This window comes from Syngnathus floridae, chromosome 22 (assembly GCF_059516105.1).
Source record: "Syngnathus floridae isolate MCC-2025c chromosome 22, RoL_Sflo_1.0, whole genome shotgun sequence".
NCBI classification, from domain to species: Eukaryota; Metazoa; Chordata; class Actinopteri; order Syngnathiformes; family Syngnathidae; genus Syngnathus; species Syngnathus floridae.
In genome coordinates this window covers 6144020-6167913 of record NC_142434.1, presented here as the reverse complement: position 1 = coordinate 6167913, position 23894 = coordinate 6144020, and the positions used below count along the sequence as shown (strand labels likewise).

Below are 23894 nucleotides of genomic sequence, written 5' to 3'. Positions count from 1 at the left end.
CTTTGTGTGCGAATGATTGTATTCGGTGCAGCAGCCATTGCGCATGCGCAGCCTTCAAAACCACATGCGCCTGGCTCTCGCTCCCTTGCTGCTCTCGGGTGCACACACGCACATTGTGACCAGAGATGCGCATCACGGCCACACACGCGGATGCTGTCGCTCTTCATCGCCTCCTGACAACGCTCGCGAGCCGCTTGTGAGCATCATGGCCCGCCGCGACACACTTTCGGTGCGCCGGGAGAAGCCCTGCGCGGCATGGGGAGCCGCGCTGCCGAGCGGCTGAACAACAACAGACTTATCCACCCGTCATCCACTTCTCGTTCTCCTTTTGGAAGCGATCCTCTCCCCCGGCCGCCTGCAAGCTCCGCTTCGGCTTGGAGAGATGATCACGGAGCTGTTATGCACCGCCGTGGCCGTGGGGGTGTACGTGAACACATTGGACGCGGACTTCTGCTATGATGACAGGTAAGTGGGTCGCACTCCTCCTCCCCATCACCCTGGCTACCCTAGTTAGGTTACCATGGCTACGGCGCTTGTTTCGCATGTGCTCTTGTCAATCAATGCTGGCTTCAATTGGACTTTGGATCTGCATTGATACTTTAGTCAGGTTTTCGTTGTCAAAATAGTTACTTGAGTCTGGGCAGTGGTGAGCTTTCTGAGGTTCAAATCACCGGCTTGCAGCTTCCTCCCACATTCCAAGAAAATCCAAGTTAGATTTATTGGAGATTGTACAAGTGTCACACTCATCCAAAGTCACCTTCGCAGGTCTTCAACTCAAGGATAAGCCATAAAGAAAATAGAGTCTTACTGTCCGCTATCATAACTCAGTTGTTTTTTTTAGAAACACAATACCTGCTACTGCTCGAGTCCTGATGTTGTGGCTACACTCACATTTGCAATAAATCATCAAGTGATGACATGTAAGCAATGTGTTGGATTATTTATGTGAGAGCAATCAGTGAACAGGTGCTTTCTTTCTGTCTGGCAATAATCTGCGGGCACTTTTTAAAGGTCAGAATTCCAAGTCCAGGTTTTGAAGAACTTCAATCGGGATGGACTCTATAGCTCGTTTCTGACCCTGAACGTAATGAGAGTATTGATGTTTTGACATCCAGTGGAGAATAGTGGTTCACAGTGTGATTGACTGGCGACTAAAATCCATCTCAGAACGTCCTCCATTTTCTATTCCAGTCGTGTCCCAGAGCAGTTATCCGCTGTATCAGACTTTTACGGTGATGCTGCCCAGCGGTCGGCCATCCGTCATGCTTGTGCGTACATGTGACCGTAACACGGCGGGCTCTTGTCAAGGAGCCTTTGGGTGACGGATTACCCCAAGTGGCGACCAGCGCGTCCGGGCCCACACTCCATCCTCGCCGTCAAAGTTCAGCATCCACCTACGCCGCACATCAATCAAAGTCTCGGTTGTAATTTACACGGGGGGACAAACAAAAGCGGGGCTTTTGCTTCACGGCTGCAAGATGAAGGTGGATGAATAGCAATGAGAAGCGTGACCCACCCTGGCTCTTCATCAAACGGCGTCCTTGCTCAGGGTCAAGAGTCGCGTGCTCGGGAACCCCCCCCCCCCTCCCCCCGGGGAGGTCGGAAGAGTTACGAGCGGTTACCAACAACAGCAGAGAACCACTAATCACTCTGCGCCGCTTGCCTGAGGAGACTCCTCGACGAATTTCCCTTTTCATCCTCGTTTGTCTTTCACAACGAGCCTCGTTGTGATCTTCCTAAAGCTTATCTGACCTTTCACCCCTCTCTAATCAAATCCTGGCTACTTCATGGAGATCGGAGACGGCAAATCCAACTCGCAGGGATGTTCTGGTGGCTTTCTGCTTTTGCAATCAGGTCAAGTGTTTTTCCTGGGCACAGCTAATGCTAATACCAATGAAAAAAAAAAACGTTGCTTGTCAAACCATTACAGGTTTTATTACGGAAGATGGGAGACAAGTTAAGCCAGACTTGGGAAAATCATAGCGACTGTTCTTTAAGTTTAATATAAATGTTAAGTGATTCACATTTTTGGGAAGACTCGTGACTAAGGGATTTTTTTTTTTTTGATGGGGGAAATTATTTGAGGAAGGCTTTTATTTTTTTTTAAAGTGGATAACTATTCTTTGACATTTAGTTTTATTACCAAGCTTACAATTGATTGCTTGTGGCGGATATTATTAAATTTCTGTAGACAGAAAGGCCCTTTAAAAAAAAAAAAAAAATGCAAACAGCTGCTGAAGGAGTTTAGTGGAAGGCATTTATTGGAGGGGAGGTAATTATTTTATGAAACTAAGTTAAAAGACCAAATAAGTTGCAGAGCACCCTGGAACACAAACAGACGGACAAAACATTACTACGACTATTACTCATTGAAAAAAAGACAGTCAGCTATTTGAGGGTGGCATTTATTTTTTATTCCAGCTTTACTGGAATAAATGGAAATGAGGGAAGCATTTATTCGTGAGGAAGCCTCTCATTTTTATTGTGGAATATGATGAAGCCAATATTCAGGACCAAATACTTCTCAAGATTTTTATCTAGTTAAACGATGCATCGTGATTGAGGGACTCAAGTATAGAATTATTTGCGCATGATTCAAATTAAGATGAAGGCGACGGCATGGCGGAGCATCCTTAGTGGCTTTTAGCATAGCGAATGTTTTTCCTTGTGACCCCGACCCTGTTTTTAATCTTCATCAATAAGTGCATCAGTATGATAATGTCCCTCAAAAATGTCCTTGATCTCGGTTCAAAACCAAACCGCTTTGAGTTGAAACGCTAATGAATTGCCTCGACGTTACGCCACACATGAGTCACCCAAGGAAACGCCTTGAAATGAGGAAAATATTTATGAGGAGAACGTTAAACGACCACACGTAAATGACATTGTTATATGAAAAACATGCTTCCTCTTTCTTTCTGGCATGAAGAGTAAAGCAAAAATCCCAAATCCACTAATCAGTCCAGATTCAACATCCCAATTTGAAAATGGTAGCGGGCTATTATGTCATAAACACTCACGCTGCTTAACGACACACAAACAGTAATAACGACATGATTTGCCCAATGGCGCCACTAGCACGCGATGTAATTGCCGCAATCTGCTGAAGAAAAAAAAAAAACAAGCCAAATTGCATTGCGGCTGTTTAAGTTACACTATGTGCTCGGAGTCTATAAATATTGGTGCAAGATGTAGGCCAAAGAGACATGTGAGCAAATGTTCGGGTGTGTGCGTGCAATATTATGCAGCTTGAGGGGGGTGACAACGTGTTGGCCTGCCAGGAAAAATGTTCCTTGGAAATGAATAACATTGTCTCAAGACATGCAGCTTTTAAAATGTGTCTATGAATAGTCACCAAATGATTACATTTTAAGCAGAAACAGGCAAAATGAATGAAATGAAAAGCCTCCCTCGCTATTGGCGATGTGTCACTGTGATGCCGTATCGCCAGGGAAGCTTGAACATGTGTTTTTATTCATCCACAATGCTATTGATGTCTTATTTCAGCAGCTTGCCCGTTTGGATTCAGGGGTGGATTCGTCAAAAAACAACAATCTTGTAAACTGAGTTCCTGTTTGTGGCATTAGATTTCCATTTTGTCAAAGCGCGCTTCTAAAAATGACCAACCGGGCGTAATCTAAAACCCCGACACAATCGGTTTGGGTGTGCATGTAAGACACTCGCATTTAGCTAGCACTCTCTGTCTTTTTGTAACCGATAGGGCTCCGCTATCACCTTTCAGCGATTTTCAAATTTGTCGTCCTGAGTTGGTATTGTTTTTTTACAACCAAACCTGAGTGTGACTGAATCAAAACAAGGTCCGTTTTTTTTTTTATATATATATTTTAAATCATAGAACCCAAATTTCTTTAGCCAAGCAACGCCTGGCAGGACCTTGACCTACAATCTGAAACAAAACAAAATGAGTGCCAACTCTACACTTTCATTCTACTGACACTCACCAAGCCTTATACACTCAAAATCCCAAATTTCAGAATTTCAGGATGGTGAACCTAGGTCGGTAAAAATAAAAACTGCACGTCAAACCTCATTATTATGCTTAATAATGCAAAATGAATGCTTATGAGATTTAATCGATTAATCGGTAGTAGACTAGATAATAAAACGTATTTTTTTTAAAAATATATATAAAAAAAATTACATCCCATGCTTGGCACCACAAGACCCCAAAAAATCTAACTGAGATCTGTTTTACGTATTACTCATAGATTTTTCCAATTAAGAACAGCCTTTCCCAACCATAAGCCACACATTCCCTTCAACTCCCCGACAGCACTATGGTGAAGGTGCAGGCATGCCTCATAAACATGGAGACTCTTGGCTGCTGACTCTGCTTCATGCACGGTTACTCCAACTAACTTATAAAATGCATCCGCGGCTTTGCGAAGCTGGGGCGGGTCGACTCGGCCGTCTGCGCTTGTGTGGAAATGATTTGGTGCTTCACACCTCATAAAAATCACAGAGAGATGGGCCGAGAGACGACGTGAGTGACTGCGGGTCGAAGGGAGATCAGGTGACAGCACCGCCTCCGGCATCACTGTAGCGTGCTATCATAAAATGTTGTGTTATTACCCGCGGAGGATTACGGGCCACGGTTTCAGCTGAGGAATGTGAAGTGGGTGAATTTCTGCATGGATGGTCTCGCAATGGGATGCGGCTCTGGATATCAGGTGCGCCGCTTATTAGGTAAACATTGCAGTGGTGGTGGCCCAATTGAGAAGGCAACCGTGATAAATGAGACAAATCTACATTGGATGAAGGCAGCCAGTCTAAAAAAAAAATATCTCGGATGGAGATGATAGGCGAGGCGGTAGGCAAGGTTTATTCGTGCTTCCATGATGGACTGTGACAAAAAAGTAATTTGTTTTTAATGGATTTTTGCCGCATCCACACCCCATTTTTATCTTTAGCCTTTCGTATATTACTTCGAATCCATCGCACTCTCCTGAAGGTCACTGAATTATGTATGTTGAGGGGAAAAAAAAAATTGGTTTTGAGATAGGTGCCTTTGTCAATATTTCAGCAGCCACAATGTGACTTATAGAACACAAAGAGGCATTCAACTTTCCGGTTTGGGGTGTTATCTAGAGCCGTCAAAATGAATTGATTAATCGCCAAGTAATCGACTATCAAATTAATCGACAACTATTTTACTTAACGATTAACCGGTTAGAGACGTTTTTTCTTAGAATGGTTCAAATCCAGCAATTATTCATTATATTTGTATTTATTCATGAAAACAGATTATCTTTTGTTTTTACTCAAGACAAGATATTTGCAAACGTTTGCTGTTACTACGGAAAACAATAACCGCTTCAGTAACTGAATTTCAAAAAGTACAAAGACGTGGTGCTCGCTTGCTATTTTGTTTTTTGTCCCATTTTGTCCATGACATCATGTCTGCGTGTCCTTCTCAGGAGATTCTTTTTGGCGGAGGGCGAAAAGCTTATATATCTCCCGTGAGATTTGCGGCGACCGCACGGCAGCGACAGAAGGTGGCGGAGGAATATGATGTACTTTTATGACACCATATGTTCTTTGGTAATGAGGTTCGGAGCGTACCGGGAACTCTGACGATATGTTAGCTTGGAAATAGCTAGCTAGGATTTGTTGTGCTTTGGTTAAAGGTCAAATAGGTGGGATTCACACTTTTAGGAAGAAGCAACGGTCAGGCAAATGGCTTCCTTGTACCCACCATGTTGATCACAGTTCCCAGTTTGAAAAGATCTTAGATAATTAACACGAACCCTAACCCTTGCGGTACCCCTTCTTTAGCTCCCGTTTCCCGCTTGCTAATGCTGGAATGTGACAAATGGTCACGGTGAAAGAAAGGAGGACCTATAGTGGATTGGATACAGTCCTGCACGGCTTGTTAGTTTGGCTCGGAAAAAGCACCAAAAGAAGATCCAGAACCCAACAGACAGGATTTTTTGGTATACCCACTCTCGACAGAAGAACCTCCAGATTCTCTAATATCTTGTTTTTCAAATTTAGCATCGGTTCGGACCTCATTTTTTGGGAATCCCTGGACCTGAAAAAAATGACCATAAAATGGCAGACTTCCTGTTGGTAAATTAAATTGGCACCTCATACCTTGGCCCTAAATACTGTTTGGAACGAGATGGATCATTTAGATTAATCCGGAGAAGAAAATCGATTCCAGACACGCACGTTATCCTTGGTATTTAATTCCTTCATGTTTAATTCAGCGGATTGCTAATACATGTTCGGCACTACATTTAGCTTCGCTGGAGCTAACGACTTTAACGCGGGAGTGTTGCTCGGTATTCAATCTCCACGGTATGACTAATTAAATGACTGCGAGAAGAAAAAAACTGCTGTACCTTGAAGTCATAATTCATATCCCCAGAATGTGCACAGCTGCGGTTCGTGTGTTGTTTCGCCATGTTGCAGAGCAACGCTCGGTCCAAATTTTAATCAAGCTGCACATTTATCACTGTGGAAGCAGGCGAGTGCGTGAGAGAGAGACCGACCACCTTAATTAGTCGTGCAAAGTGAGACGCTGTAATTAACCGTGCAGACTCTGAACGGACTGATTGGCTGATCATTTGGTTTTTCCTAAAAACACGCTGGAGGGTTTTTTCTGCCGTCGTTCTACTGCTGGAATTGAAAGACCAGAAGTTGGTCTGCGTAGGTGCTTTAATAATCTCATAAAATCCCATTTAAGCATTTATAGCAGATTGATTGGGTGAGATTTTCTTCAATGGGAAAGTTCCTGATGGAATGAATCAACTGTTTAACTAGTTCCTCAAGAACAATCGGGATTCAAAGACTTTTGGGGCATGTTGCAAGTATTAAATCCCAAATCAGTACCTGCACCTGCTTGCCCCTGAGGGTGAGCCAAGCGTCGGTTTTATTTGCCATTGATTTCCCGTAGACCTTCCCCGCTTGAGTCTAAACATTCATCACTGACTTTTATTGACATCATCGCTCAGGAAAAGTTGTGGCGGGACCTTCCACTTCTTTAGCTTTGATTTTTTGCTGACGCGGCAGCGGTGGCTTTTTTGGCTTCAGCGACCGTTTAGCACGGACGATCGATTACTAGCGAGAATGCAATGAGACTTGAATCAATCCACTGAAAGATAAATGAGGGAATGGACCTCAGGATAATTGGGTTCATAATAGATCTAAGCGCATGCTCAACAATGGTCTTATCTAATCAGGAAGGTGGCCCATCGCCACTAGCAAAAAAATGCTAGCTGGGCGTTTTTTGCCCACGTCCGTCTTTCCATATTCTGTGGGAAAAGAAATGCGGTGCCATTTCTGTCGCTGGCATTGTTCTGCCAGTGGTGCCACTTATGTCTGATGTTTGAACACTGTCTTTGCGCTCACTTCCTCAAAATGCAGAGTTGATAATAGAGGAGGAAATAGTCTATTTGTATTTTGCTATTTTTCTACCGGGCGACATTAGTCACTATGCTTATGAATCGCTAATGATCAGGATGAGTGAGGAACACAATTCACACCCTACCTTTAATCAGATTAGATCCCAGACCATGCTGTCACCACTGAATATTTTTAGAAACGATTATTCTTTTGATTCTTCCATCGATTAATTGAATATTGTAAAACCATTTTCCACATTTACTGTTGTTTATTTAGTACTATTTAATGTAATTTAGTAAATTTAAAAGTAATTTTAAAAAGCAAACAGTTAACAATGTTATAAAGCAGGGAATAATGTTACCAGACTTTTTGAAACCGATTCCGTTACTGGTGCGATTATTATTTTCCAAGGTCTCGTTTTGATTAAATTAAAAAACGGTTTGTTTTCATGAATAGACAATTTTAAGGTAAAAAATATCTCGAAATGACCAAATATTAAAATAGCTGTCAATTAATTTGATAATTAATCGATTAATCGATTAATTTGGACTAGTTTCTAAAAAAAACTCAATGTTTACTTCAATTTTTTTAGCCAATAAGTAACACAGACGATCACCCGCTTGGGCATTACCTTTCGTCACAAAATGGGAAGACTCAAAGACCAGAAAACAATCAGCGATTGAAACTCTTGAAATTCAGGTCATTAATTTGGAATTATCACAATTCATTACAGCGACTGAACTTTGACATACCTCGAGCTCTGCTGCTACCTCGCTCTCTCACACTAAAATTAAGGAGGAAGCTTAAGCCAAATGAGGGAGTGTCTAGTACCTCGCCTACCGTCACGGATGGGATTCTGAAGATAAGATAAGAGACAGGGGGAGGGAGGATGATGGATGATGGTGACGGGAAGAAAATTCATTGAAGGAAATTAAAAGGAATAGGAATAGCCGTCAGTAGAATCCTAAACCCCAAAAGCCTCCCGAAATAGAAGAGGAAAGAATATTTGTGGCAAGCACAAGCGAATTTATCTTCCACCGGGGAGTCCAAATGATGCAGCATACACAACAAAAGTGTACTTGTAACTTTACACGCTGGCTGTTTATGCTGCTGCCGGTTATTAGAGGTCGGCGGGCGCTCAAGCTGCAAACGGACCAGCTATTTAAATATGCTTTTCTGTGTTTTAATTATTTTCGAGTTCTACATTATGAAACATTGAGGAAGGGAAAAAAGTAAAAGAAGTCAGTAACAAAAACTAGCCACACACCCAGAAAAAAAAAAAAAATCCTGAAAAGCTGTCCTGTACTTTCAGGATTGTGAATAGCCTGCCTGCTCTGCGTGGCCCAAATACGGTGGCGGAATACAAAGGAGCCCCCCCCCCCCCCAGTCTCCCCGCCTTCTTCTGTCACTACGGGAGACCACTCCATGTACTCAATGAAGTCGTCACGCTCACAAACACAAAAACAGACACCTGGTTGATTATTGTGGCTTTCTTGAAACGTCGTTTTTTTTCATCCACACATTCAAATGGTTTGATTTGGTCTGATTTGAATATTTAAATGATTTACTACCACAACTGGAAAACAGGGGAACCCTGCTTTTTCAAATGAGGAGCTGTAAAAAAAAAAATATATATATGATGTCATGGCCGCGAAGCGTGAACTCCCCAACAACAGACCTCGAAAATAAACATGCTTTCTTTGTCAGAAAACAATGTTGGGAAACGGTGGAAATTTGCTCGACCGTAGCTCACGCGAAGACATCTTTACATGCTCGTCAGGGAAACAATTAAATTGGGTCGACATTTAAAATAGTCTTTAACTCTCCTGGCAGCTCTTCCGCTCTATTTTTTAGGCTCCAAGCGCTAAAAAGGTACAATCTCCAGACAAAGGAAGTCTTTGGCTGAACCCCCACCGCCCCCCAGCCTTTCTATGCTGTGCGCCATGCTTGCACAAAGACAGAAAGTGTGCTAATGATCGTCAACATGCCCCATGAGGAAGAACAGGGCGGGCGCCATGGAAGCTCTCTTTCATTGAAAATTTGTATTCTAAGAGTAGTCTACTTGAAATGCTTTCTTAATTTTGTTTTTATTATATAAAAAGACATTTTTGGTTTTATATTTTATATAGTAATGTGAATTGATAGTTTCAAGGAGGAGGTTAGGTTCTGTGAAGTAGGCCCTGGTGGAGGTCTGGTCTCTCTAGAGTGGCACTCGAGCGTAGTTAAAATAAAATGTAACACTCCTGTTATTGCATTCACTTGGGAAATAATTTTTTAATAATTGATTTATGTTCTGTTTTATGGAATTTTTTTCTGTTTAGATTTTTTTCTTTAATATTTTTATATTTTTAGAAAAAAAGGCAAAATATATTCAAAAAATAAACAATATTAAAAAAATATAGAACAGATTTTTTTTAAAAAACAAACAAAAATAATTGTTAAGAGCAGAGCATTAGTAATGAAGCATATTGCAGTCAACATAAAAACTCAAATGTATATATATTCCAAAAACAGGGAGGAAAAAAATCCCCCCAGAATTTACTCCAAAAATAGTTTTGTTTTCTCCAAGTGAATGCAATATGCTTCCATCATTTCGAAATGAACAGATTCATTTTGTCCACCCACCTTCCGTTGTATGAATAATGTAATATTCAGAAAGCCTGAACAGCTTTCTTATCATTCACAAATCTCTATTGAAGGGACTTTCAAAGCATTCTTCCTCTTTTTTCCTCGTTTCACCGCCTCCTATTTCCTCTTTGTATGCATGCGCTACTTTCTCAGGAATAACGTCCGCTCAGCTACATCCTTTTTCAATTGTTATTATTATGAGCTCCATCTAACTGAACAACATATTTTTTTGCTGATGCTTATTCTCTACCTCGCTGCCTGTGTTCCTGCTAATGAGGGGAATCAACGGCGGGGCTCGGGGGGGCTGTACAAGCACCTGTAGAAATGTCAGAATACATCAAAGTCAGTGTTTGACTGGAATATTTAAGCGTGGAATGCAAATAGATTATAGTACTTCATCAATCAGCCATGAATTATTCTTAGTCTAATTTATTTGAAGCTGTAAAATGATAAATGGTAAAACAAACTTTTATATTATTGAGGTAGTATGCATATTATTCCAAATCCATTAAAAAAATAAATAAATAAAAAAAAAAGGCCTATTTATGTTGTAGTATAGGGCAATATAAGACCTGGTGTGAATGCAATTAAGGTGTCTGCCATCTAGTAGCGATTAGTGATATTACAATTTAAAACTATTGTATTCGCAAACCTGCGGATTAGCTCGTAATTAAAAAAAAAAAAAATTCTAATGTGGGATTTCTTCGTACGTGGCGGTGCAACGGTTGTGTGTGAACGAACACTTGACCAGGCACAGGCGAAACTTGGAAGTAATATTTGCATCTCCTTTTCCAGCCGAGCCATCAAGACCAATCAAGATCTTCTCCCAGGGACCCCATGGACCAACATCCTGTATGACGACTTCTGGGGTACCCTGCTCACCCACAGCGGCAGCCACAAGTCCTACCGTCCACTTTGCACCCTCACCTTCCGCCTCAACTATGCCCTGCACGGCCTGCGGCCTTTTGGCTACCACCTGGTCAACATAGCACTTCACGGGCTTGTAACGGCCGCCTTCACGGCCTTCAGTCGCCCGTTGTTGGGCGGAGGACTATGGAGTCTGCTAGCCGGCTTGCTCTTCGCCTCTCACCCGGTGCACACGGAGGCAGTCGCCGGCGTGGTCGGGAGGGCGGACGTCGGCGCGGCTTTGTTTTTCCTGCTGTCTCTTCTCTGCTATGCGAGACACTGTGGGCTGCGGGCGGCGCGATGCTGCGGCGCAGGCGGCTCGGTGGCACGCTGCTGGATGTGGATGGTGGGCAGCTTGTGGTGCGCAGCGGCGAGCATGCTTTGGAAGGAGCAGGGGGTGACGGTGCTGGCGGTGTCGGCCGTCTACGACCTCTTCGTCTTCAATCGACTCACATTCCGCCAGGCGCTCCTGCTCCCACTTGGAAAGGTAAAAGCGGGGCATCCTACGTTCTGCCCCTTTGCCAGTTAATGGTTCTTAAAATTACCTTGTGTCATGCGCCGTTTGCATTTCTTTAGCTAGCGTGATTAGAAAAAACGTCTGTCCGTGCGAGCCTCACTCAAGTGACACATGGAAACGAAGCTTTGCTCATTCATCATGCGTGAAGCAGCAAAACAGTCATTTTCCACTTCCATGCAAAACATGGCAGCCGGCTTCCAATCGAAGCTCAGAGGCCCAAATGTAAGCGTGATTAAGATTAACATCTTAAATGCATGAGTGCATTTCCGGGAAACACAGTTTTATGCAAGCATCAGATGTGCAGACTAAATACTGCGTCTTTTTTCTTCGGAATAACCTTGATACTATGATTACTGGTGTTTGATTGGAGAAAGTGCTCTCTTGCCAACATGACGACATTTGTAGTGCTAAACAGATGTAAAAAAAAATTCTCCTTGGCTTGGTGGGGCAAGGACAAACAAGCTTTCTGAGTGCTTTGGTGGAAGCATCCGAAAATTACTGTCCCTCCATTTACTAGGGCTGCTGCTATAAATTATTTTTTTATAGAATCGATTATTCTATTATTCCATCGATTAATCGAATAAAAGTTCATTTTGCGTAAAAGCGTATTACAAAAACAATTTCCCCCATTTACTGTTGTTTATTTGGTAGTTTAGTGATAAAAATACAAAATAACCATTAAAAAATAACACACAAGAGGGATTAATGTTGTATTCACCAAACTTTGGAACCGAGTTACTAGTGGTTATATAAATCTTATTTTATTAAGCAGATATTTGCAAATGTCTTGTTTGGATTAAACACAAAAGATAATTTGTCTGTATTCATGAATAATTACAAAAAATAATGAATAATTACTGTTGAGAAGCTGATGTTAGACAATTTGAATAATTCTAAATTAAAACATGGCTCCAAACGATTACTTGATTATTAAAATAGTTGTCGATTAATTTGATTACTTATCTATTAATCAAGGAATTTTGAGAGCTTCAGCAACGACCAGACATTCACGTAAAATCTCTTCTGATTAATAACCTTCACCTTTTATTCGATATCTTGCAAGGTGGGAACAAATTAATAGCATTTATTTTCGAAAGCGGATTAAAAATTGAGGTGAAAGCTCACGAGAAGCTAAGCCACAGCAGGGTGGAATTGTTGCATTGCACCAACGAGGAAAACAGTGGAATAACTTTGGCAAATAAAACCTGGAAGCCTTCCACTTTTTCCTCCATTGTTCCGATCGCTTGCTTCCAGGGCGCTCTGGAAGATTTCATCACTCTCAGTGATTGTTGGAGGCTGTCGTCACAAATCATTCAGTGCGGGCACGTCATCGACTGGCAAGCAGGAGGGCGTGTGTGGGAGGGCGTGTGTGTGTATGTGCGTGTGCGTGTGCGCGCGCGCGTGTGTGTGTGTGTGTGTGTGTGTGTGTGTGTGTGTGTGTGTGTGTGTGTGTGTGTGTGTGAGTGCGTGTTCCCGGTGCCAACTGCTGCCCCTCCTGCCACCACATCTGGCTCATTTATCACTCCGCTGGTACCCTCCAGTACGGGCCCAGTCGCGGTTATCTTGGCAGGGAAGCTTGTGACTCGACGGGCTCGGCCATGGGGGCAATTGTTTCTTCGATAATGAGCCAGACGTCTCAAAAAGAGACGCTTGGGAACACAAAGAGATGAAGGATGTAGGAGAGGGAAACTATGCTCTCATTTCCCTCGCTTTATCTGTTCCTGGTCTTGGGAATGGACCACTTTTGTTTTACTTGAAGGAGAATCTTTAGCTTTAAGGCTAAAACAGTAGCGGTGTCTTTTTCGTAACATCGATTGTAAAGATCTCGGACGGCCGCTTTACTGCAGAGACAAAGAAATGCAAATCCGTCGACAGATGTGCTCTGGCCGGTGTTCCATCCCTCATTCCATTTACTCCCTAATCAGACTGAGATGAGATTTCAAATGGGGAACGGTAGAATTGGCAGAGAGTGGGAGAGGGAGACAAAGGAGGGTGTGGTGTTAGCACCGCAGTCTATAGAGAAGGAAGAAAAACATGAAAAATCTGAATTTGATTCCTGTGTAATATTTTGCTACATATCTCTAAAGGACAACAGTATGTTGTTCGGCAATCAAAGAAATTAAGACGTTTATACTTTAAATTAGAGCTGTCAAAAATAATAAATTAATCGCCAAGTAATCAATTGGTAATCGTTTACAGCCATTTTTCTTCCTTAGACTGGCCCGAATCGTCTAATGTCAATGGCAATTATTCATTAATTTTTGTAATCGGAAACAATAAAGACAAAGATGGTCCTTTGTGTTTAATGAAAGCAATAATCGTAACAGTCCCGGAATCGGTTTCAGAAAGTATAGTGAGTACGTTTATCCCTCTTGTGGAATAGTTAATTGTTATTCATTAGTTTTTTTTAAATAAAGAATACCAAATAAACAGTAAATGGGTAAAATGGTTTTGTAATGCATTTTCATGCAAAATAAAATTTGATCCGATTATATGATTAATCGGTGGAATAATCGATAGAATAAACAATTCTAAAAATAGTGACAGTCCTAACTTCAAATCTTGTGCTTCTTAACTTTAGTTCCTGTATTAATCTTCGAAAAAAATATATCCTTGAACTGGCTCAGAAAAACAATCCATGTGAATTCAATCAGATGTACAGCATCAAGGGCCAACACTCTTGAAATCCTCAACTAGCGCCACTGATCAGCTGTCCTTGTCGACGCTCACTTGAGACCTCATCATTTGGATTACTTCGTCGATATTTTGGCGCAACAAAGTATTCTTGATTTTTATGGCTCATGGTTCCAATGCCACACATGATCGCTTAGTCAGTTGGAAGGAGTCACCAGCACTTTTTAAATTGGACGCGGCTTAAATCAAAAAAGTCTGTCGGACTTTTTTTTGCTCTCAGCACGAAGTCAGCCACGTTCCCCTGCTGCCGCTCAGGTCGCGTTTGATACTCTCAGCACACGGCTGCATTGACACATGGATTCATAGGACGAAAGAGGCAATGGGGGACGATTAGGGAAGGGTTAACGAAAGAGTAAAAAAATAGACGTGTTTGAGTTTTGACGACAATGAACTCCATTGATAACATGACATCTTTGAGGCCAACATGGGATATAAGAAACAGCTCTCGGCTCTTAAAGTGTTCCAAATAAAACCCGAAGTGAATCAAGATAATTCCAAACACTTGTTTCCTTGTCTGACGTAAAGGATGATCATTATCTGCATCATTTATTGTGGTTAACCACCTCCGGGGACCACTCGCAGCCAAATTGTGGGTTTATTTTAGTAGCAGTCGATTTTAACGGCAGCGGCGTTTTGTGGCACTATGGCGTCATTGATGCCCCTAATTAATTGTCAGTGTGGTTTTGAAATGAAATGTGAAGAAACCTTCTAAAAATATACAGCACCCTCAAGGAGATTAAACTGAGCCTTGTAATCCACATTTCAGGTGGATCGAGGGCATTTTTGTTTTGTAATATTAGCGCAGAGTAGTCAAAATTAGTCGATTAATCGACAACAAATTGATGATAAAATTAATCACCTCATTATTTTAATGATGATGTAATTGTTTAGGGATATTTTTACCTAAGGATTGTCAAACTTCTGATTTTAGGCTTTCCAAAGTTATAATTCAGATTTTTCTTGTCTTGCATTAAAATAAACTGATTTATCTTTTGTTTGCTCCAAATAAAACAAAACCAAAAATGCTTTTACTTTGTAAACAATGACATTCTCTGTTTAGATGTTTTTTTTTTTTTTAATCGAAAATGGATGGATAGACTAAATAATACCAAATAAATAAAAATAAATGAACCTTAATCGGGAAAAATTGTTATTATTGATACATTTTAATGCACATCTTTTTTATTTGATTAAATTGATTAATCGATGGAATCATCGATTCTAAACATATTCAATGGTGACACCCCTAGCATAGTGTACCCAATATTTTGGAAAAACACCTGACACAGGTGTTGTTTTTCAGGCCTGGGTATGTTTTATGGATTCTTCTTATTATGCTCAGATTTGCTATTCTGAACCACCAAGAATCCCAAAAGCCATTCATTAGAAGAAATTACCAAAACCAAAGAATATTTTGGAAGGAAATGAATAACTCATCAGTATTTTGCAATCTGGGAGAGAAACACATTGCTTGAATAAAAATCTTGCACCTGCGGGCTGCTCGTTTGATTCACTGAAAGCACTTAAAAAACTGATTAGCGTGAAGATTCACGGTCACGCTTGAAAGCGGGTCATGCATTGAGGCGACAATTAAGGACCAATTTGGGAGGGACTCGCAATGCAGTTAAGGCGAAAATAAAGCTCATTTGCTTCCATGCCGCCAATGCTGGAAGGACTTTCATGTCCCCCGTTCATGTAGCACCTGTCAAAGTACTCGAAAACCTCCATCGACGGGCTCTTTTAAGAGCGAGTGTCCCGAGGGAGCTGTGGGGGGTTGCCTGCCCCTGTTGACCCTCTCATGTTTTTTCCACTTCTCATCTGGTGAAACGAACAGCCGAGCTGAAGCCTGTAGATCCGTGCTAAACCTCTTAGGATAATCCTAATGTACGGTTTTGTTATGGACAAGAAGTTTTCTATCATGGTCGCCTTTCAAAAGAACACACAAGGAGATGTTTAGACCATTCATGACATCGTTGAGGGCGTTCCCGTTTTCATCATGGAAATCGTTGATGAGACACAGACCACCGCTGCGAATGTTCTGCCCCGCACATTAGAATGCTTTACGGTACGTTTGCGTGAACTCGTACGCTCTTGAGACGGGTTCAAATGTAGTTCATGCCAAAGACGAACTGGGAGATAACAAATGGGCTCACAAAAGAGGCAGTGAACGGCGTCTCGGTGATCATCGCTCACGTTACGTCGCATTAAGTCCATGAGGGGGAACTCTGCTTGACCTTCACCTCTAAAACATCCAACATGAGCATAGAGAGCAATAAAAAGATCAAAGTTTAAAAGTGTTGCGTGACAGTCGACCTCATGGCTGCAGAATTAAGGCTCTTATGAGATGTAAACAGTATCTGCATACCAACACAATGAGATTTAAGCTGATTAGCAGTCACACTCAAGGCAACCCTGACAGCCAACCAGGAAAGCCCGCTTAAATCAAGACTACCAACATATCTGAAGCAATAATAGTCATTGATGATTTAGTATGAACATGTCAAAATTAATTTGGAGGGGATAACTACTATTATCATGACAAAGAGAAGATCTGGGATATATTTTGGAGGGGGGGTTGAAACTTTTTAGTTGAACTCCAAGACTTGAATATTTTTAGAATCGATTACTCCACCGATTAATCGGATAAAACTGTATTTTGCATGGAAGCGTTTTACTAAATAATTTCCCCCATTTACTGATGTTAAAATCAATTGATTTTGACAGCTCTACTTAAGCAGGGAGTTTAAGAGTTATTGTGTTTCGTTTCAGAAGAAGAACCTGAAACTTTTGCCGAGTCTCGCTGTTCTGGCTACCTGGGGCATGATTCTGCTGTCAGGCCGCATCTACTGGATGGGTAACAAGCCTCCCAACTTTTCAAACTCGGACAACCCGGCGGCCGACTCGCCGCATCTCCTCACCCGGACGCTGACCTTCCTCCACCTGCCCGCCGCCAATGCTTGGTTGCTACTTTGCCCCGACAAGCTGAGTTTCGACTGGTCCATGGACGCGGTGCCCTTAGTGAAGTCCTTAGCCGACTGGCGGAATCTTCATACGCTTGCCTTTTATGGAGGAGTCATTCTCCTGACTTGGTTTGGGTTTCACGGCCCCACCTCAAAAGGAAAAGATGCAGAGAGCAAAATAACAAATGGAAAATCAGTCACCAATGGGAATGGTTACCATGCACCTGACACGAACCACAACACAGACTTGGGGCCACCAACGATCACCGTGAACGGTTCAGCCGGACTCCACGACGACCCTCCTTGGATGTCCCTGCCCCCCACAGAAAACCTTGCGATACTCTCATTGGCCTTACTCGCACTACCTTTCATCCCTGCGTCCAATCTCTTCTTTTATGTCGGTTTTGTCATTGCCGAGAGGGTACTCTATATTCCCAGCATAGGCTTCTGCTTACTAGTAGCCACTGGCGCAAGAAGCTTGTACGTCAGACTAAGAAGAAGAAGCTACAGGGCCTTGCTGTTGAGTCTGTGTTTGGTGCTGGTGCTGCTAAACGGACTTAGAACAATTCAAAGGAATAGGGACTGGAGCAACGAGGAGAATCTGTACAAGTCAGGAATTAGTGTGAACCCTGCAAAAGGTAAGATGGGTGATTCTTATTAGCCTCCATTCGTTCTTTTAATACTTTATCCAGCCTGACACTGTGTCAATGTCTCCTGCAGCCTGGGGCAATTTAGGAAATGTTCTGAAGAGCCAGGGCAAGATGGCGGAGGCGGAGAAAGCATACAGAAATGCTTTGCACAACAGGGGGAACATGGCTGACATGCTGTATAACCTGTGAGTGTTTAAGACATCGACCAATCTCCCACTCCTGACACCCTTGATGGGAGTTGCGCTAATCCGATCTGTCACATATCGGGGGAGGCAGAAAGCGAGGTGAACGCAAAGGAGTGACAGACGGGAAGCAAAATCAGACAAAGTAACTCCCACACCAGCGAAAGCAAAGTTGCCATATTACTTCCAAAATCCCAGATTAAAAAGTAGTAAATATTTTTAGAATAAATAATTCTATTGATTAGTCCATAAATTAATCGAATAATCGTAAAAACATATTTTGCATCAAAATGGATCAGAAAAACATTTTCCCTTTTGATTATTATGTATTGTTTATTGATAAAAATAACTAAAAAAAACAAAGAATATCATACAACGGAAATTAATGTTGTGTTATTGTTGTCCGAAGTAAAAGCCAATGTTTGCAAATATCTTGTTTTGATTAAACACAAAATATAACCTGTTTGTTTCCATGAATGATGCCAAAAATTGTATGAATAATTACTGTTGAGAGGCTAACTATTGAGGCTTTTGACGATTCTAAGGTAAAAAAATGGCTTTAAACGATTACTTGAATATTAAAGTAGCTGTCGAATAATTAAATAATCGATTACTTGATTCATTTTGACAACTCTGAACCATTCTGTGTCTCAAAGTTGTAACTCAATTATTAAAGTCGTTTCCGATTAATTTAATAATCGATTACTCGATTCATTCTGACAACTCTAAACCATTCTGTGTCTCAAAGTCGCATGCATTTTCCCTTCTTGATGTCGTCCAGGGGTTTGCTGCTGCAGGAAAACGAGAGATTTACAGAGGCGCTTCATTACTACAAACTGGCTATTGGGAGTCGGCCAACGCTAGCATGTAAGGAAAACCTTGTGTCGATAGAAAATAACTACAGTGATTGTTCGTTCATTTTGACATTCTGCAGTCTTATGAGTAATTAGACCCAGACCCAAAAGGTCACACTTCATTTCAGAGGCGTGCCACATTTCGGAAATCAGGCCATTTCAGCTTAATCCCAAAATCCGTGAAGAGCTAATTAAAAAGGATGAATCAGACGTTGAATGAAAACTTATAACAGGCTCGGCCTTTGTCATTTCTATGCTGCAGCCGCCTACCTAAACACAGGAATCATTCTGATGAACCAGGGCAGCCTGGAAGAGGCCAAACGGACTTTTGTGACATGCGCCAACATTCCAGACGAGAATCTGAAGGATCCCCACACCCACAAGAGCTCAGTCACCAGTTGCCTGTATAACCTGGGAAAACTTCTGCACGAGCAGGGCCAACAGGAGGTACGGCGGTTGTAAAATGCTTCATCTGTTCCATTTCCAAGGTGGATTTTATGTTGATTTTTTTTTCTGCATTCTACAGGAGGCCCTTTCCATTTACAAGCAGGCAGTGCAGAGGATGCCCAGACACTTTGCACCGCACAGCCTTTTTAACATGATGGGTATGCCAATTTTTATTTTGTATCACACTGACAAACTAAGGGATCATAAATCCGGTGACACCTACTTTATAAAATGGCCCCATGATGGCATTCAAACAACATCAAGCAGTGCTGACTTTGGCCGGAGATGTGTTGTTGAAACTTCTTGTTAAGATGATCCACATGAGAAGAGGCTTTAAAGTGAATTCAACAAATGTTGAAGCGTTGCCAAAGCAAACAGCGGAGCGCTGTAGCTTCTCAATGTGCATTTCTACTGAAGAGGATTGAAGATAATCCAGGGAATAAATCACATCCAACGCCTTGTTATTGTAACACTAATGACATTAATGGAAGCTTAGAGTTTAGATGGTCCGCTTGAGCTCTCGTTTAGTCAGGTGGGGGGAGGCGTGTGCTGATGTCATGTTGATGTCATGTCACTGGAAAAGCCAACTGCATTCATCTTCCTGATTCTTTCCCAGCATTCAAACACACTGTACATAATCTGTCCTTGACTAACTTGTTAGTTATTTTTTCCACAGGCAACACCCGGAACTTTTTTCAATTAAACCCTGACCTTTGTTTCCTGTTACCAGGAGAGGCCTACATGAGGCTGAATAAACTGGAGGAGGCAGGACATTGGTATAAGGAGTCCCTCAGGGTCAAGCCGGACCATATACCAGCTCATCTTACTTACGGAAAACTGCTGTCCATCATAGTATGTACACACACAGTTTTTTGTTTTAAATGAAACTGGCAGAACACTTTTCTGTGCATGTAAACATCTTCATAACTGGGTCACTTGCACCCCATAACACCAATGGCCCACCTTTTTCCTTGCGATGTAGCGGCTGCAAAAAAAAAATAAAAAATCTGTCCTTCCACCCGAAGGCAAAAAAAAAACTCTGACACTGATGTGACAACAGATGTGTTCACAGCTGAGTCCAGTTTGACTTGTGGGAGTTGCCCTCTATAAACCCTTGAGGGATATTTGACCTCTTTCCTTCCTTGAGTGAAGACATAGGGCCAAGAAATTAGCAGACTTTCTCAGCTCAGACGCACAGCTAAAATATTAGAGCTGCAGTGTTGGTGGATCGGCCTCCTTTGGGCCCTGGAACCGAGATCTGCCTGGACCCTGGACAATGGACCAGACTTTTGACACAATTACTAGGCTTCCTTTTTACATCACCCCATCAGATACCGTTTTGTTGTTATTGTCTTAAAGGAGTCAGTTACAGGTCAAAATAAAGTCTTGTTCATCAACTCACGCTTTCCTCTTTTTTCTTAAAGGGACGAAATACAGAAGCAGAAAAGTACTACCTTAGAGCCATTGAGCTGGACCCCATGAAAGGAAACTGCTACATGCACTATGGTAAGACTCAAAAACTCCTACAGAACTTTAAAGTGCTGCTTGCATTGTTCTAGTCCAGGTTTTGCATTCATGGCTTTGAGTTTTTGGTCGATTACACGGGGATCTTCGGACGCTTTCATCTGCCATTTAAGCGTTGCGGCGTCAACTTTGTATCCAGACCGCAACCAGCTGAAGTTCTAAACCAGGGTGGACTTCATGTCGCGGCTTGTGTAACCTGATAAGACTTGTAATTGCGGGGAGCCCGGGGAAATTGTTTCTCGGGGGTTGGGGTAGGAAGTGATCCATAGTTCTGGATACTTGCGGGGCGGAGGATTGGTTTGCTTGTGGACTTGAGGTTTGGTGTTCGTTACATTGACAAACTCGAACTTAGTGGGGACTTATTCCGTGTAATTCGAAGCTGGTCCCGCTGTTTCCATGAAGTAGAGTGGCCATTGTGTCCCACCGTATCGTTCTTCTTTCCTCTCCCTTGGCTTGCTTTGGCACCTGGTAAGGTGGAGCACTGCTGTCTTTGGACGGCGCTGCTTCCCCTTTGCGTTATCTTGCAGACTCTTGTAATACGTGATATTTATTTGGCGCCTTATCTCACATCTGGCTCCTTGAGTGTGTCCGGGGTTCATGGGGTGAGCTCTGAACGTGCGCCTGATATCTGTCGGCCATTTTAATAGGAAGATGCTCTGGACAAGCAAGTGCTTCCTGCCATTGTTTGCAGAACAGACGGAACGTGCCTGAAGGAGCATCGAACCCATAACATTTCATCATCTAGAGACTCTGGGACAGGAAGTTGTGACTGCTAGGCCAGGTGGCCGGTCATGAAAAATCACAAAATATCTCTGCCGTCTTCCTGTTCGTTTCCTGTGACGCTCGTCTTTTTCACCAGCTTCATTCATCTTCCATTGTTGTCGTGTTTGCAATTATTGAATCTTCTCAATCTCTGCGTAGGTCAGTTCCTGCTGGAGCAGTCTCGACTCGTCGAGGCAGCTAAGATGGCGGAAAGGGCAGCTGAGTTGGAAGGCACCGAGTTCGACGTGGTTTTCAGCGCGGCTCACATGCTCAGGTTAGCTTTGGAAAAACAATCCAGCTGAAGCTGTTCTTAATGACGGGTTGACGCTTTGCCATCTTTTCAGGCAGGCCGGTCTAAATGAGGCGGCAGAGAAGCAGTACCAACGTGCAGCCGCTCTCCGACCAGACGTAAGTACTCAGTTTACAACACCAGAAAATGTGGTGGTGCAGCATGAATCAATCACTTCAAAAGAAAAATAAATCCATAGTTTTGTCTAGTAGAGGTAATTTAGAGATTGCATTGCAGCTTCCACCTAGTTTTTTTTTTTTTTTGACATGAATTACCTCCCACTGGGAATCCTCCAGTTTTATGATACTGCATATTGTTAGCCTAATGACATAATTGCCTAAAACGTCAATGCTACCGCAGAGTCAAACGTGAAAGTAGTTCTTTTAGGTTAACGCAAAATAGCGGCTGGATCAAATATGACATCATGGTGAAGACAGTCTGGCATGAAACAAAAAGCAGAGCAGCATTCCCAAGGTTGGCGCCGTGACAGCTTGATACATAAAAGTAAAAAGACTGGAGCTGTCTTCCTCTGCGGCTTTGATGCTGGACACATAAAACCGTTCTCACACATCCAGTCAAGGTCGCCACTGGTGCTGTCGCACGTGTAACTCGACACTAGTGGTTTTCAAAAAGCGGTCTGCGAGCCATAGCACCACCCGATTGTGACTCAAATTACTGTCCTGCTAAATCACTCTATGACTGTCTGCTTTCTCCAGTACCCGGCGGCACTCATGAACCTGGGCGCCATCCTCCACCTGAATGGAAAGCTGACCGAGGCCGAGGCTAACTACCTGCGGGCGCTGCGCCTCAAGCCCGACGACGCCATTACGCGCTCAAACCTGCGCAAGCTTTGGAACATCATGGAGCGGCAGGGGCTTGCCACTAGGACGGAGCAACTTTGGACTTAAATAAGCAGGCCAAGGCAGATTTACGAGGTGCTGAAATGAACTTTGAGGCGACTTTTCTTATTCATTTGGAAAAAACACAATTCTTCAACTGAACTGAAAGATACGGAGGCCGTCATCTCTGAAGATTTGTGTAAAAAAAAAAAAACTCCAACATGTGGTGCCAAAGCTTGTACGCCTTTTGTGGCTAGCAAATACGCCGGCCAAAAAACTCTTCACGTTTCTTGTGTGGTCATTTGTTAATTTATTAATATTGTTTTGTGGTGAAAGCCAATGAAATCATTGGTTGCTTACATTGTGTCGCACTGCTATGATGTCGCAAGAACGAAACCCCCCCCCCCCAAGAGCTGGACGAAAGTGAATTTACTAAGAACTATTAGGGCCACAGTGAAAAGGAAAAATTAACTAGTGATGTTATGAGAATAAAGTTACATTTATTTGGGACAAAAATAAATCATAATCTTGCAAAAATAGTCAGATTTACTAAATATATATGTATTTTCTAGAAATTAAAACACCTTTTTTTCATCCCAATATTCAGACTTTCCTAAAAAAATACATTTAAAAAATATATACATTAATTTCATAATATTGCATCCCTTTTCATCAGAAAAAAACTTATCCAAAAAAATAAGGCTTTATTCACAGCATGTTACTACTTTTGACGTTATTGTCACATGAACTATAATGTCACTAATACAACTTCTTTCTCACTTCAAAAAAAATCTGAAAAGGTATGTTAATATAACTTCTAACTTGAAATAATTTATTCTTGCTGGTTTTTTTAATTATCTAAAAATAATTACTTTATTCTCGCTGTTTTTTTTTCTATTCGGTGTGGCCCTAATTTTCTTTTTTAATATACATTTAGTACTTTTTAAATATTGAAATGGCCTCATCCACTACCTTTCTTTTTTTAAATGCAGAATTCACAGCTACCAACATTATCATGCAGCAGGGTGACAGCCATTAGAAAATCCCGAAATACAAAAAAAAATATCACCAACCAAACATTACATTAGATGTGTTTCATGGTCGTGTAGTTTCAATTAGAGAACGTCATTTGTGTTTTGTAAGAAAAACTGAACTTTTTGTCCAGAATAAACATGTTTGCCAATTAATTGCTGTGATTGTTGTTGTACTTTAAGCGGCTTTAAGTAGCTTCAACCAGCTGTCAGCAAAACCCACAAATAACAACTTCAAGGTTC

At 42.0% G+C, this 23894-nt stretch overlaps 1 protein-coding gene and 1 long non-coding RNA gene across 2 annotated transcripts in view; one reads left to right on the top strand and one right to left on the bottom strand.

Annotated features, from left to right (window-relative positions):
- The window catches only part of LOC148379460 (uncharacterized), a 28329-nt gene that overhangs the window by 3568 nt on the left and 867 nt on the right, over nt 1-23894 (bottom strand). The gene's annotated exons all lie outside the window — the stretch shown is intronic.
- On the top strand, nt 44-23807 carry LOC148379461 (protein O-mannosyl-transferase TMTC2-like). Its single transcript, XM_088366646.1, has 12 exons — nt 44-465; nt 10792-11389; nt 16883-17711; nt 17794-17908; nt 18687-18772; nt 19022-19206; nt 19286-19364; nt 19937-20058; nt 20631-20712; nt 21652-21766; nt 21837-21900; nt 22498-23807. Exons 1-12 carry the CDS (start codon nt 383-385, stop codon nt 22687-22689), a joined length of 2550 nt encoding a protein of 849 aa, XP_088222772.1. The 5' UTR covers nt 44-382; the 3' UTR covers nt 22690-23807.